The sequence below is a fragment of the Pseudonaja textilis genome, chromosome 2 (assembly GCF_049901715.1).
Source record: "Pseudonaja textilis isolate UNSWEBS1 chromosome 2, rPseTex1.2, whole genome shotgun sequence".
NCBI lineage: Eukaryota > Metazoa > Chordata > Lepidosauria > Squamata > Elapidae > Pseudonaja > Pseudonaja textilis.
This window is the reverse complement of record NC_141991.1, coordinates 183,816,709-183,834,174: the sequence shown is the minus strand read 5'-3', so window position 1 is coordinate 183,834,174 and position 17,466 is coordinate 183,816,709. Positions and strand designations below refer to the sequence as shown.

The window sequence follows — 17,466 nt, the reverse complement described above, 5'->3', positions numbered from 1 at the left end:
CCTCTTCCTGTGCCCCCTCCTTCCGTATCCCACCCTTAAATCAGTAACAATAAGTTTGCTAGCACTAAATGAAACAGTACTGCACGAGCTAGGGATTGTGTTAATTAATGTGGCTCTCATCTGTTGGAGGTGTCGCTCTTCATTAGCCTGTATTTTACACACTGCTGTGCTTCATTTTTGGAGTGAGGTGGTAAGGGGATAACCTAGCCAGCCATCCTTGTTTGATCTCCTTGATACATACGCAATGCAGAATGCCTCAGCTCTCTTGGTTCCTTGCCCTGTCCTTACTAATCCCAGCTGAGCTCATTATGATGTAGTCTTGCTGCTACTCTTGGAGCCAGAGCTGTCCAAGCTAATTACTGGTAGCAGCAAAGCCGCCTGTTAAGGGTCTGGAGTAGATCTGCTAACATGGGCCTTCAGAGTGACCTGCAAAAAGCACGGGGGAGTTGCTCTCTTTCTTGCTGTGCGCAGCCTGTCCTTCGGGTTTAGTGCTGATCCCTTTCACAGCTCTTTTAGCTGCAGTAAGGGTAAAAACTTGGTGAAGGAATTCTTACTTTAGAAAACATCCAGTTTGCTTCTTTGATCTTATAATTCATAGACGATTATATTCACCCTGGTAAAGTCAGAAGTTTCCCTTTCATACGAGACAAAAGGAAGCTGGTTGGCATTGCATAATTAGCCTTTTAATGATGTTTTAAAATGTCCTTTGTCAAGTTGATTTTGTAATTTAGCGATGAGCACACTTGAAACTCGGAACAGTTTTCTGTTCTTTGGAGACATCCGTGTAATGCTCAGGCATGCGCCTGCATTCTTAAAGCAATCAGAATATTAGCACCATGGTAGAATTTTAAAGATTGCTATTCATTTAGCTGTTAGAACTACCACAATAAAATCAATGTCATAACATCATATGGTTTATTTTTGTGTCAATTATGACAAGTAGAACTTTGTAGGAAAATATGGTATTTTCCAGAATTGTGACCATGAATCTCAGAATTCCCGATAAACTTAACATAACTGTCTTGGGAATTTTGGAAGTTGGTCTTAAGATTTCTGGAGAGGATTATATTGGTATATCTAGAATAGAATACTTTTATTGGCCAAGTGTGATTGGACACACAAGGAATTTGTCTTGGTGTAAATACTCTCAGCGTACATAAAGAAAAGATACATTCGTTAAGAATCAAGAATCATAACGTACAACACTTAATGATAGTCATAGGGTACAATCAACAATCAAATCATACTAGGAAACAGTCAATATAAATCGTAAGGATACAAGCAACAAAGTTACAGTCCTACAATCACAAGTGGGAGGGGAGGGATGATAAGGAGTGATGAGAAGATTAACAGTAATAATAGTGCACACTTTGTAAATAGTTAAACAGTGTTGAGGGTATTACTTGTTTTAGCAGAGTGATGGCTTTTGGGAAAAACTGTTTTTGTGTCTAGTTGTTCTGGTGTGCAGTGCTCCGTAGGATCGTTTTGAGGGGAGGAGTTGAAACAGTTTATGTCCGGGATGTGAGGGTTCTGTAAATATTTTCACAGCCCTCTTTTTGACTCGTGCAGGATACAGGTCCTCAAATTGAAGGCAGGTGGGTAGTAATTGTTTTTTCTGCAGTCCTAATTATCCTTTGAAGTCTGTGTATGTCCTGTTGGGTTGCAGAACCAAACTGGACAGTTATAGAGGTGCAGATGATAAACTCAGTAATTCCTTTGTAGAACTATATCAGCAGCTCCTTGGGCAGTTTGGGGTTTCTGAGTTAGTGCAGAAAGAACATTCTTTATTGTGCTTTTTTGATGATGTTTTTGATGTTAGGTGTCTATTTTAGGTCATGTGATATAGTAGAACCTAGAAATTTGAAGGTCTCTACTGTTGATCTAATCTTCAACAATGTAGCTGCTATTGGGGACCTTCTCTATGGAAATTCTGAATACCCCACAATTAAATGAAAAATATGGTGCTTTTTCAAACTTCTGAAATTATTTTTACTTAATAAATAAACAATAATTTTGACTACAAAATCACAGTATGGCAGAGGCAGTGTGGATATTCTATTCTGGCAATATGTTTTGGATGGTGCATTATTCTGATATATTTTTTCGAGATCACATGTTTCCATGTGCATATCCTTGTTACTCAAGGGTTATTTTGTATATATCCTAACACAGGTATTTGTGGTTTTGATGGTATTGTCACAGTTCAGTTTGTCTTTACTTCATTTATGAAGGTTCGTCACACAATCAGTCAGATGTTTAGGTGTATAGACTCAATTTGGTATTTTTATCCATCTATATTGTTAGATGATGTTAAAGATATTCCACAGGATGATGATAACATTTTCAACAATCTCTCTCTCCCTCCTCCCCCTCCTCACTTCAACTGAAATCAGTGAACATACCGGTGCCTAATAGTCCTAAACCCTGTTTCCCCACACACACAATCAACAACTCTGTGAGGTGGGTTGGGCTAAGAGACAGTGATTGGCCGATAGTCACCTAGCTGACTTTCCTTCCTAAGGCAGACCTTAAGTTCAGTCTCCTAGTTTCTAGGCCAGCACCTTAACCACTACCCCAAACTAGCTTCAGTAACACTAGCAGAAATTAAATTAGTCATTTATTCTGTTTTTTCTTTAACTGTATTGTGATTAATCTAAAATAAATTCCTAATCTCTAAAATGGACACTGCTCAGTCTATTTCCATTTAAAACAACTATTAATAATTACAAGGTTGGTTTCAAATGTGGACTACAAAAATTCAGATGATCATGAAGATTTAATGTTACTGGTTCTTTTTGATACATTTTTGTATTTACTAACTAACTTTTTGCAGGCCAGATCTGGTAACACTATTAGAAAGGTTATAAATTACTATATTTTCCATGAAGATTTTGAACAATCAGTGGTCACTACTGAAAAAATAGTGACTGCATTTTTTAAAATAATGCTTTGGAGATTTCAGTAGCACCTGCTAATGTTTATTTCAGTTGTATTTTATCCAACTTGAACTCTGATCACTATTTTGAATGAAAAAGCTACATGATACTAATATCTAATAAATTTTTTCAAAGATTTTTACCCATCAGTCATGGGTAAAATAAACCTAAAAGCACTGAACCTAAATTTAGGATTTCTTTCAAACTGCATTTTAACTATGGAATAAAATATTTTTAAATTTTGAGTAACGGACCAATGTGTACGCTGAAAAAAAATGTCACATCTAAAAATGTTACATCTAAATGGGATTTTACTCATGTTTACTTCAGGCACCCAATATCTGGTAAATAAAGTCCATTAAACCAGGGGTATATTGTACTCTTACTGTTCTAATTAACAATTCCTTCTTTGCCATTGGATCACATAATTTTTGGCATCATTTTTGCCTTTTTTGTTACATATCTATAACAGATTTTAGACTCTAAAACAGCAATTTGACTCTAGTGTGTGTGTGTGTGTGTACTTCTGAGAACAGTATCTTAGATGCTTATTTGTGTTTCAGAACTACTACCTTCAGTATTACAGCAATTATAAGTAAGTTTTGCAGTGTAGAATCCCTTCAAAACTGAAGTTGCCCTATCTTTGGCATCTATATTTGAAATAAGTATTAGTCTATACTGTACTGTGCCTATTTGGAGAAGTGCTAAGGCTAGAGAGCATTCTTAATAAACCACTGTGTACTTATATCCTTTTTGTAGCTTCTGAGCCCTTTAAAAAGGTATGTGATTCTAATTCCCATTCCAGGGAAGATTTGTTATAAAACAAATGCCTTTTACGACCGCTCAATATCCTATCTCAAGATGCTATGTCCCAACATGGAGGAAGAGGAAGCCTATTTTCTTCAATAAACACATTGAAAAGTTCACATTCATAGTTCTGATTCCGAACATATTTTTCTGTGAAATTTAAATGGTTGCCTTCTCTTTCCCATGCCCTCTCCCTATTTGCCTGTCTGCCTCGGCTTTATAATGCTCATGTAATTTATATAATAATTCCCATAGTCAATTAAACATACTGAAAACAACACCATTCTTTTGTGCTTATGCCTGCATGTAAAGAGAGAGAGAGAGAGAGAGAAGGAGAGCATCTTAGTAGGTTGTTACTTGAGGTCATAAATACAAATAATATGACCATTATAATGTTTTCATTTGATGAAGCATGCTTATATGCCAAGTTATCCTCTCTCTTAAGGCCATTTTCCTACTTTACACTTACATTCAAACAGTGCTGCCTACTATGGAGCAAGGAGAAAATCAATTAATTGTGATATGTAATAAAAATGATGTTAAGTAACAAGATCCAAGAAATGCAAACAGTAAAAAAGTGATTGGTTTCATTTATCTTTCTTTCTTGGGAAGGACAGGGAAGATCAGTTTACCGAATGAGAAGAGACAAACCATTCCTTAATCATTTCTCTTCAACCATATCATGTTTCTCCCAATTACTATTCCAAGAATACAGAGGGGGGAAATGTGAGCATTATTATTAAATAATTATATCAATTCTACTTTCAGAATTAAAATACTGACAAAATCCTTTCTGTTGCTAGCTGTTGCTTTCATTTATATCTAGGTGTACATACGTCCATGTACTTAAGCATGATTTTGAAGGAAAGCTGCTATGATGAGGTTGGAATTTTAATTTGGAGGAAAATGCAGTGCGGAAAGGGAGCTTTTCTTTTATTTCATCTTCTAGCTAATGCTCAATATGAAAAATGTTTGGGACTGGAGAGAAAAAACTGCTGTTGTTCTGATTTTGTAATTTTGTTGTGCTTTGTGATTTGCCAAACGTTCTTGTGGGTGTGGTGTGTTTTGGGTGTGCTATGAAAGAGTTTATATACAAATCCTTATCTAAATGCAAAATCGTTCACAGAGATTACAAAAGATCGGAATGAAATTAATGTTTAAATGATTCTAACTACCATTTAAGCAGTAAGAAATTTTGAGTTATTGTATGTCTACTTCTTGGTCTTAAATGGACTAAGGGATAATGCAGAGTAACCCTTTTGTCAAAAGATTTAGTGATATTTTTCACATAGAATTTGTGGTTGTGAGGACTTACTAATATAATTTATTAATAATTCACTCAAAGGGAACTTAGTTCGAATGTTAAAGTAACAATAAAATGTAAATTCTCCTTCTGTGCTTTAGTTTTGATTAGTATCCACTGAGGCTTGATTCAGATATTATTATCTGTGCAATATTGGAGAAGTTTCAAGGTAGTTTGGAGCTACATTGCTCTGACATCAGGTGAGCAGCTTGCTCTAACAATGATTGCTTTCCATACTGCCATCATCATACAGTATGCAGAGAACAGTGTATTTCAGTAGGTTTTTAAGAGGTAATAAAGTCAATCTCCAGATATGTTTCATGCAGATTGAAGTTCAATTCCTTTTTTATTCTACCTCATAGTCATACAGTGAACCATGAAAAATCATGTCCCTATTGAATTTCTCATTAATTAATTTACTTCGGGGAAAAAATCTTCATAACCTGCTGCAGTTTATTTATCCTATTCCTAAATTTTCATACATTAACCATCAACCATAAGAGGAGAAAGTGGATATAAAAACTATTAAACAGACCAAAACACTGTTCTGTAACAATGATTAATTACAATACAATATTAAAGCACTGGAGAGAAATAAGTATGCATCTTCAGTCATTTTATTTGATTCCAAAGATTAAATTCAAATCAATTTCTTAAAATAATCTACAGGAGTATAGCCCCCAAAACACAGAACTATTGCTCAGATCTCATCTAAAAATGAAAGAAACGAAGAAATGTATGTAGAATATCTCAAGTATATAATCTTAAATACAGTATGTGATAGGTCTTTTTCATGATAATATACCCATATTTGTCTGCTGAAACATAGGAAAAATCTTATGCATAAACAAGGAAAAATGAAGTAACTTGAATGATCATTAGCCATGAAAAAATTGCTTTTATTTCGGTGCTATATATTGTAAGGAAGGGATGTGGTGGCTCAGTGCCTAAGATGCTGAGTTTGTTGATCAGAAAGGTCAGCAGTTCAGCGGTTCGAATCCCTAGCACCGCATAACAGAGTGAGCTCCCATTACTTCTGCCAACCTAGCAGTTCGAAAGCATGTACAAAATTTTGCAAGTAGAAAAATAGGGACTATTTTGGTGGGAAGGTAACAGCATTCCATGCGCCTTCAGCATTTAGTCATGCTGGCCACATAACCACAGAGACTTCTTCAGAGAGTGCCGGCTCTTCGGCTTTGTAACAGAGATGAGTACCACCCCCTAGAGCTGGAAACAACTAGCACATATGTGCAAGGGGAACCTTTACCAATCATGTGTTTAAATAAATGTCCTGTTTGTTAACTAATATGTTTTCATATCCATCAACTCTTTAAATTATGGGCACGATAATAACCTTCAAATCCTGTGCAACAAAAATATGGGATTCAAGGCTCTTTTATTCCCTGTCTGCCTTTAGGATGGTATTCATCTCAGCAGGGAAAATAATAAGCAAACTGATTAAGAAGATAATTTCATTTATGCTACAGTATATCTTGAATGATAAGCTGGTCAATTTGCCCCAGCTTTTATTTGTTTTTAAATTCAGCCAACTATAATTTACAAAAGCTATTAAGCAAGCTCATTTAGCAAAAACTAGAATATGTTGATCCTGGACTAGCTGAGTGTTACCAAACTGAAATCACTTTGAAATAGCCCAGATTAACCAAGGTTTTCATTTCATCATTTTCAGAAACGTAAGTAAAGCTAAAAAAAATAAAGCGTGTTTTTACTATTCTATTATTATTAACTGACATTGTTTCGATGGCCTTATCCTCAGTGTATGTGATAGGGTGTTTTGGGGGGCCAAGGGGGTTGCTTTCTCACATAGCAGAGATCAGAACCTGCTCCAAACTATCAGTTGACCAGCATCTTTGGAAAGATTATGTTTTGTCCTTGTTGCAAAGAGATGCACCTGAATGTTGGATGAGCAAAGGGATTTTTTTTTTTTGTCATGCTTATATTTGATTGTTGAAAAATCATGTCTGGTTCAAAATTATTCTTCATTATATAGTCTAAAAAAACCTGGGTGGATTTCATAAAAGTATACCGAACTATGCCATCCTTTTCATCTCAGAGGTAGTCCTTATTTAAAAACATCCTCATTTAATAACTGTTTTCAGTGATGAAAAAGTAATTTTGCAACAAGTCTTCAAATTTACTACCTGAATGCACAAGTCTGTGAAGGAAGAGCATAACCACATTCGCAGTTAATGGCAACTTCACTTAACAACTAATTTACCTGTCCCAACTGTGGTCACTAAAGGAAGAGTACTTGCAATTTATGACATTTGTCTTGACTCTTTGACTATTATTGGTATCTTTATGGAATAAAAGGAGAAAAAAGTCAATAATATTATGAAGATTCATTGAAGAAACAGAGTTCTGTTGTTAGCTAGCTTGGAAAGGTGTTTTCTATTAACACTTCTATATTACGTAAGTTTTACTGATATCAGAATGAGAAGACTCATTTGCATTAGAAATTGCTAGAACATTATAATTTTATGGTTTTTTATAAGCAGGTTTTTTATTTTTGTCCATTTGTATTATGCAACTATATGTTTTAAGATTCATGGTAGTCTATAATATATACTAAAATACAATAAAAATTTCCAGACTATAACAAAATATTAAAGAAACAATATTTAATAAGAATAATTATAGAACACTAGAATAGAACATATACAATGACAATTTGCTATATTCTCCATAGGCCCACTGCTTTATATTTAAAAGCTTCCAAAAGGCCATTAGCAAGGAGACTAGCCTGACCTCTAAAGGGAAGATGTTCATAATGTGGAGGCTGAAAAGCAAAAGAGAATTTTGGGCCACAGCATTCCACTCCATGAAACTTGGGTATCAGACAGGGTGCAACCTCCCTATCTAGATCCCAACATAGATCTCAGCCAGCACAGTCCATACAGTTTTCATATGAAGTCCAAATGAGAACCTGATTTAAATGAATCCAGATAATCTGTTTCCTCTGAGTTGCTCTGAAATTAATTCTAAGCCATGGCTCCCATAGTCTTCCCTAAAAGGGAAATATTGAAGACAGAGTAATAATTATGTAACATGCCAGGATCAAAGGAAGGCTTTGTAATAAGAAAGTGCATCGAAGGTTCCTTCAAGGATATCTCCACCCAGATTGAGACATGGGATCCACAACATGCCTCTCCTAATGGGACAAGTAGATGTAATAAGGGAGAGAGAGTCCTTCAGATAACCAGACCCCATGCCATGTAGGGCTTTAAAGATCAAAACCAGCACCTTGAATTGGATCCAGAAGCAAACTGGTAATCACTGCAGTTCACAGAGCAGAGGTTTAAAGTATGACCTGGGGGGCCATGCATAACTGCCCTTGCCAGATCCTTTTGCATGGGTTGAAGCTTCCAGATACCCTTCAGGGATATAACCAGGATGTGAGTAACTGTAAGCAGAGCCTCACAATCCAGGAACGGGTACAAATGGTGCATAACATGGAGTTGTGCAAATGCCCTCCCAGTCAGAATTGCCATATGCTTGAGTAAGAGTTGTGAGTCCAGAAAGACTCCCAGATTTTGCACTGAGTCTGTTTGAGACAGATACCCCATTCAATACCAAGATACTAAAATCCCAGATTCAGAAGGTCCTCAGTCTTATCAAACCACTCAGTCTTATCAAAGTTCATTTGGAGCCTGTTGTTCCCATTCCAGACCCACACAGCCTCTAGGCACTGCGGCAGGACATCAAGAGCATCCCTTAGGTTGCCAGAGATAGAGAGGTACAATTAAATATCATCATATACTGATTTTAACTCACCCCATGGCAATTGACACCCTTTTTGGAGATTGGGAAGTACTTTTTCCAATCCAAGCTTTTACTCAAGCTTTAGTCACTTAGGATTTTAACTACTGTGATGTTTTTACATGGAGCCACCTTGAAGACCACTCATAATCTATTGGAACTTGCAATGAGTTATCAGTGCTTCCTGTTTTGCTCATCTACTCCACTTGCTACACTTGTGCTTCCAGGAACAATTGAAGGTATTGGTTGTCACCTATAAAGCACTTCATGGTTTAGGATTTGGGTGCCCACTTTTCTGTAGTTGTTTTGCCCATTCAGTAAGAGATAGTCCCATTCCAGGTACCATCTATAAAAGACTGTCATCTTCAGAAACTAAACAATAGACAATCCCTGTAGTTGTGCTGAAGAGACAAACTTATCTGGCCCTGACCCTATTGTATTGTCACAAAATTTTAAAGATCTAGGTTTTTCAATAGGCCTTGAAGCAAGATAGCCACTGATATAGTCCCAGGCATATCTATGTTCCTATTTTATTATTACCAGATCTTTTTTTATTCTACTGTGATGTGATGTGAAATTATGTCCTTCAAGCACTGATTGATAATAACCTCCTTGACTTCTTCAAGGATATATCTCAAAGAATTATCTAAGAACTTCCGAATTGCTACAGATTCCCTTCCATCCTCTCCATAAAAAGTATTGACTCTTCTGTTTCACTAAGTTGGGATACTGTATATCTTTCTTTTCTTTATCTATCTTCCACATTAAGTGTGATTATATAAATCTATTGCATTGATCAAGCCTAGTACCACAGTTTTGATTCTGCTCCAGTTTTTGTAGCGTGTATCTTTTTTGACCTTTTGGGGAGGCATTCTTTTTATGTAATACTGAATTCTTTATGTGTATTTCCAGACTGAATTTAGAGGAGGAACTGGATCAGATGAAAGTGCAAGCCTCTAGAGATAAAAGTACAATACAAGAGTTGAATATGTGTCTGCAGCAAGAAAGAGAAGGTAAGTTTGATTTAGCCATCGTGATAATCTACAAGTACTTCTCGCTTAATCTCCTTGTAGCTGTGATCATTGCAACATCCCTGCAGTCAAGTTATCACTATTCAAGCAACCAGTTCCTAATTACCATAGTTGCAGCATCCTCAACCATATGAGTACCACTTGTGATCTTCTCTGCAAGTTTCAATAAGCAAAGTTAATGGAGACACCAGCAGGAGGTCACAAATGGTGACCGCGGGGTATTATGAATATGCAAGTTTGCCTAATGATGGCAACTGGGACTGCTGCAACTGCTGTCATAAGTTGGTGCAGTCACATGACTTCATGTCTTATGACCAAGTTGTTTAGTGACAGAGTTCCTGGTCCCAGTTATTGTTGGTGAATATTATTTGTACTTGTACACTTACACAAGTCTGTAAGTGCTATTTGTATGAAAAAATTATGTTTATAATCCAAATTATGAACTCAGCAATTGTTTTACAGTTCACATTTATAGTTTCTTTACTTTTTGTAATGATAACATTTTGATTCCTTCAGACATATGAAGAAACAACATTTTTGAGAACCTCTTTCACTTTCACATTTGATTCATTGGCATTGGCATCCTTCAGTCTCAAGAGACTATGGTATCTGCTCTGAAAAGAGGTCCTAAAACAACATCTAGTGTGGCTAAAAAGGCCAATTTGAGAGTGGCAATCCATTCTACACTGAGGACAGATACAGTCTGTGTCCTGTCCAGCCCCCAGATTTTGCTGATTCCGGGACTGCCTCTTTGCTTCAGCCTGCCGAACGAGTGTCTTCAAATTGAAGAAGGCCATGCTGCATCTTTAGCCTCCAAGATGAACGATCAGAGGTCAAGGTTTCCAGCTGTTGATGTCCATTCCCAAGGCCTTTAGATCCCACTTGCAGATATCCTTATATTGCAGTTGTCGTCTCCCTCTAGAGCGCTTTCCCTGCCCTAATTCTCCATACAAGAGGTCTTTTGGAATCCAACCATCAGCCATCCTCACGACATGCCCAAGCCAGCATGGACATCGTTGTTTCAATAGTACACACATGCTAGGAATTCCAGCACGTTCCAAGACTGCACTATTTGGAACTTTGTCATGCCAGGTGATGCCAAGAATACGGTCGAGGACAGCACATATGAAAGATGTTCAACTTTCTCTCCTGCCATGCGTAATAGTCCAAGACTCGCTGCACTACAAGAGTGTGCTCAAGACAAAGGCTCTATTGACCTGAATCTTCGTATGTTCCACAGCTTCTTATTAAGCCATACTCTTTGTAAGTCTGGAAAATGTGGTGGCTGCTTTACCGATACTTTTATTTAGCTCAGTGTCTAAAGAGAGAGTGTTGGAGATAGTTGAGCCAAGGTGCACAAAGTCATCGACGACCTCCAGTTCTTGTGCAGAAATTGTAATACAGCGAGGTGAATCCATGTCCTGACCCTTGACTTGTGTTTTTTTCCGGCTGATTTTTACTCCAAAATCTTGGCAGGCCTTGCTAAAATGATCCATAAGTTGTTGAAGGTCTTCAGCAGAGTGAGCAGTAATGGCAGCATTATCAGCGAAGAGAAAATCCTGCAAGCATGTCAGCTGGACTTCAGTCTTTGCTCTCAATCTCGAGAGATTAAAGAGTTTTCCGTCTGATCTGGTCCAGAGATAAATATTCTCTGTTGCAGTTCCAAAAGTGTGTTTCATCATGACAGCAAAAAAGATCCCAAATAGAGTTGGCGAGAGGACACAGCCCTGCTTCACTCCACTTCAAATGTTAAGCCATCAAAAACTATTGTGCCCTTCATTTCCTCATGGAAGGACCTGATAATGTTGAGGAGCTGAGGTGGACATCCAATCTTGAGGAGGATGTTATATAGGCCATCCCTACTAATCAAGTCAAAAGCCTGCATAAGATCTATGAAGGCTACAAAAAGTGGCTGTCTTTGTTCCCTACTGCAACTGTCTTAAGGGAGAATACCATATCAGTAGTAGACCTGTTGGCTTGGAATCCGCATTGTGATTCTGGATAGACTCTCTCTGCAAGCACCTGGAACCTCTTCAGTACAATACGGGCAAGCAGCTTCCCTACAACACTAAAAAGAGAGATGCTGCGGTAGTTGTTACAGTCACCTCTGTCGCCTTTGTTCTTATACAGTGTGACAATATTTGCATCCTTCATGTCCTCCACCTACCCTCCAACAAAGACAGAATATTTCATGCAGTTCAGTGCGGATGATCTCTTTGCAGCGCTTCAGAACTTCAGCAGGGATGTTATCTTTCCCGGGGGCCTTGGAGGCAAGGGAATCCAGGTCCCCGTTGAGTTCTTCTAAAGTTGGTTCACTGTCAAGCTTCTCCAGGACAGGCAGGCACTCAATGTTATTTAACATTTCTTCAGTTGCAACATTTTGTCTGGAATATACCTCAGAGTAGTGCAGCACCCAGCGTACCATCTGCTGTGCTCAGTCCTGGATGACCTCGCCTGTAAGTGACTCGCAAACAGGACAGAGTGGAGGAATGTGCTCAAGCACTCAAGGAAACTCTCCCACGCCCATCTGAAACAAATGCATCTGAATGATGGGAACACTTCAAGAATGCTGTTTATAACACCACCTTGTCAGTATTTGGTAAGGAGACCTGAAAGACAGAAGATTGGTTTGAAGCGCATTTGGAGGAGCTGACACCAGCCATTGAGGAAAAGAGAACAGCTTTAATTGCATATAACCTATAGCGTAACCTATAGGTTCTGCGAGCTGCTCGTAGTAAAACCCAACAGACCGCCAGGAGATATGCTAACAATTACTGGCTGCAGCTTTGCTTTTGGATCCAGATAGCAGCTGTCACAGGCAACCTCAGGGGGATGTATGATTTGATCCATTATGCTGGTTATTATATAGTACTTATAGCATTTAGCATTTTTTAGACATATATTTCGTTATAGTACAGCACTCTCTGCTGATGGTTTACAACATCAGCATATTGCCCCCAACAGTCTGGGTTCTCCTTTTACCAACTTCGGAAGGAGTCTACCTTGAGCTGGTCAGGATCAAACTCCTGGCAGTGGGCAGAGTTAGCCTGCAATGCTGCATTTTAATCACTGCACCACCATGATTCTTACATTATTTAATTATATAAAACTAAATCACACTGGTCCTTTAAAACTGGTTATTCATATTTCCTTAGTGACTAATTGAGGATTATGAAACAATACTTTCATTTGAATTTGACTATACTTTTTTAGGTTTTGCTGCCATAAGCAAGAGTCAGTATTAATAATACAAAAATATGTGATTTTTTTTCAAAAAAGTCATATAATACCCTGGAATCACAAATAGTCTAGTATGTATTTGGGGAGATAGCATAACCATATGTGTAAGGAGTGTGTCTTTTTAAGTGGTCTTCCTTGCTTTAAACAAGACCATATTGTTATATAGCTCGGAGGAAAGGTCTCTGAGAACCTAATAGATAGGGAAGAAATGTTATCTTAAACAGAATTACACAGCTAGGTAGAGCTTTTGTTCATAGCATCATTCCACCAAAAAATTAGGGATGAAGATGATGTTACCATATGTGGTATGCATTCTGACAGATAAATTAAAATTATTTGCATGACTGAAATGAATATTTTAATGAGTCCCACTGTTGTCTGTCACATTTTTTTGTCCTGAATATTCTAGAACATGGAAAAATATAAAGACCCCTTTTCAATTTTTAAGGCTTACCTAAAATATAGAGTATTTGTTAATATATGGTAGCTGTATGTAATTCATATATCTAATTCTGTTATATGATCAACATTGAATGCTTTGATCAGTTTATTATTAAAAACTAAAAGAAAAACTCTGAAAAGTAAATGTAGATGTAAAAGCTACAATTGATATTCAAATGAGTGAATATTTTGAAAAAGATTAAAAGTAGAAAATGTATGTAGTACCACTGTGCTAAGGGACTATGCTTGGAACTAACATGGGTGAAAATAGATTTATATCAAGGTAAAGGTACATATTCCCCAGCTGCACAATTTTTTTCCCTCTTCTGTTATCTTTAGAGTATTGCTCCATTTATTTCATGAACACAGAAGTTTTAATTGGGCATGACAAGTTCCAAAGACAAAAGAAAGGGCTAATTCAGTCTAACAAACTTGTTAGTCACTGTTTATGCCGAGATGATTGCTAACCTGCAGAGAGTTGCATGTTTTTCTTCCACTTCTGCTTTGTTTGTAAATTGAAGATCATACCTGACCTACTCTTATCTACTTATAGTGCTGAATGGGGTGGTTAAAGGAAATGTTTCCCGCATATTCATAGGTATATTTTATAAAGAATGTTATTTCCTAATATTTACAACTTCTAAGCAATTTTGATATAATTATTTTCCTTTATATAACCTACTTACCATTTCGCCATTGTTAGCTGTAGAGCATTTTATGAAAGTCAGCTGAATATGTGAACTGACTTCATTGGAAAACATTGGAGCAACTTTTGGGCAGACTACAGATTTAAGGGTGTAGCAATTAAGAAATGAAACACAGAGCAAGGTATTTGTGAGTGAATACATGTTCCTGACAATTTCCAGGAGATTGTTAATTGGAATGACTTATGGATAGCGGTAGAAGTTATATCGGAAATAATTTTCCTACAGCAGTTAAGTGTTCAAACAATTCTCATATTGTAGAACTCGTATTTCAGATTATATCCGTTTTTGTACAAAATGGCTAATACATTACACAAGCTAATTTTGAGACGTCAAGTTTGGAGCTAGTCTGGGGAGAATTGGTTGTGATATTGCCAAGTGCTCAGAACAATGAATAAATTATTGGTCACCAGTTGTGGTTTTTTAGGTTTTAATTCTTTTAAATCTCTAACGTTTCAGTGGAATGTCATATGTGATTTATTCTATACGGTGTATATTTCATCTAACAAAAACACGAAGTTAAAGTTTTGCCCACAAAAATTGGTCCATAAAGTTTTGTTTGCTCTGTTTTACTCGGCACTCTGTTCCTCCTAAAAGGGATACAAATCAGAGAAAAAACTGACAGTGTAGGTATAAAGATATATCTTTCTGTAGCAAGGAGGCGTAATCTTAAAAAGTATGAAGATGCAAATGGAAGTATACCATTCTCAACCTATAGATCTAATGTGCCTTAATCGTGACGATGCTACCAGAATTATACAGCATAGGATTTTTTTTAAACATTCACTGATTTGAAACTGACCAAATGGCTTGACAAGAAAATAGACCACAATATTCTTACTCAATGAACTCATTTCTTTAAAATGCTTTAGTATTGCTTTACTGGAATATTTACTGGAATTACAATGAATTATTTATGCTTCCTTCAAGAAGTGCTCCATAAACTTGGTGAAGAAGATGAGGTCAACCACAGTACTCCAAAGAAGAATGTGAAAGAAATATCAGCACAGACATTACAGAAGGTATCCTAATCAGTAAGATATTGAGCTCCACATGTTAAATCTCAATTTCAGTGTAAGGGATCATATATTAAAAGACAACATTGATGAATATAAGCCATGTGTTATTTTTTTAAATTACCACTCATAACTCAAAATAATTCGGTCAAAATTGTGTTAGAAATCAATGCTCTATATTTGGCTCCATTCAAGCTAATGGTTTGTGCAGAAAAACAAATGTGCACTTTCTCAGTGTTGGATTATTCTTACTCTTATTCTAAATATAGGGTTTTATAAATATAAAGTGTGTCTCACTTTAAAGATGGAAAACATTGCATATGTTCTGTATGTATTTTGCACTGTATTAACAAATAATTAGGATCATGTCTTGGAAATCTGCATATCATCCCTATTTCTTGAAAGATTTAACGTAGATTTTTTTAAAAATATGTCAGAACAGAACAGAACAGAGAAGATGTTATGTGGCAAAATAATAATAACAAGAACATCTCAGACTTAACCATTATGGATGAGAAAGGCAAAAAAGTCTTGAGAGTGGATGTAGTAATATGAGAGAAGAGAACGAACTGGAGAAAAATCACAAAACACAAAGGCCCGCAAAAATAGAAGTAAAACGACTGTGACAAAAGAAAGCCAAGACAATACCAGTGGTTATTGGGTCCTTAAGTGCAATCCCAAAGCAACTGGAGCCTCACTTTAACACTATCAGCACTGACAAAATCACCATCATTCAATTGCCAGCTTTGTTCATAACAGTTTGTAACAATACTATGATGATACCTCTAACACTGTCAAACAACCACATCTACCTTTCCCAGGTCCTTGGGAGATCTCGATAGGTGGATGAAAATGCCAAATCCCGTCTAAATGTCTGGCTGACCAACCATAATGAAGCACACGCACACTTTTATGGACATACATAAGCATATACACACACAAACACATACACAACTACATAGATCAAGTCAAGACAGTGAACCTAGTATTCCTGCCTCCTATTTTCTCTCTCGCTGAGGAAGTGACTGCCTGAAAGTCATTCATCCAGCTAATGAGTTTAGCTGTGTCCACTTATTTTTCCATTTGTAAAATAGCTTGTAAGTACAATAGTTTTCAGCAGACCAGGGGATTGTACATATTGCTATATTTCTAGGTAATGAAGGTTCCTATCTCATTATTACTAAATGACAAACATATTAAAGTAATAACTGAGAACAAGAAATGCTCACATTCATTTATCTTAAGATAGAGTGAGTAACGGAAAACAAATTGAGTGATAGAGGATGTCGCATCTGTCACCCAGGGGATAGAAGAAGTTTATGATACATAATTTTAATGACATAACTGTCAAGAATGGTTTGGCATAATACAGGAACTCTTGATGATGTCTTTCCCAAACTACTGGATTATAGTAGGTAGTAATAGCTTTAATAATTCCTTCTAGAGCAATTTCTAATTTGAAATTCTGGAGTGAATAACATTCAGTTATGGTGTTAAATTTCTTTTCTGGCACAGCAATCAATCACAGTGCGTGAGTTACTTAAGCCCAAATTCAAAAATTTGCTTACAACAAGATACATTGACATAACACTTATTAGTTGCTTTATTGCAAGCAAGAATGAATACTTCTTTAGATGTTGTTCCTGTGAGCATAACAGTTTTGCCTGGTGTGGTAATTTTTGCATCACCAATTTTAGTATTCATTATCGATGTTTTGGTATAACGTCCTTTCTTTTAACCACCCAAAAATGGTATAGGTAGTTCTCAACTTACAACCACAATTGTATCCAAAATTTCTGTTGCTAAGTGAGACCATTGTTAAATGAGTTCTGACCCACTTTACAACATTTCTTGCCACAGTTGTTAAGTGAATCACTGCAGTTGTTAAATTAGTAACATGGTTTTTAAGTGAATCTGGTTTCCCCATTGACTTTGCTTGTCAGAAGGTTGTAAAAGGATCGCATGACCCCGAGATACTGCAACTGTCATAAATATGAGTCACTTGCCAAATGTCTGAATTTTGATGACATGACCAATGCTTCAATGGTCATAATGTGAAAAATGGTCATAAGCTAGTTTTTTCAGTGCTGTTGTAGCTTTGAACAGTTACTAAATGAACTGTTGTGGAAGACAACCTGAATTTCATTATAAATACCCGAAATACAGAGTTACAACAACAAATTTTGTTTTACACCATGATCCAAAGTC

General features: G+C 36.7%; 1 protein-coding gene across 4 annotated transcripts in view; it reads left to right on the top strand.

The window, feature by feature from the left end:
- The window catches only part of CNTLN (centlein), a 199,390-nt gene that overhangs the window by 105,437 nt on the left and 76,487 nt on the right, over positions 1-17,466 (top strand). For 3 of the 4 annotated variants that reach the window (XM_087926590.1, XM_026718387.2, XM_087926591.1), the window contains 2 exons: positions 9,739-9,839; positions 15,173-15,264. In XM_087926590.1, the coding sequence (XP_087782716.1) occupies positions 9,739-9,839; positions 15,173-15,264 (193 nt within the window). The remainder of the gene's footprint in view (positions 1-9,738; positions 9,840-15,172; positions 15,265-17,466) is intronic. The other variant, XM_087926589.1, reaches the window with a different exon arrangement.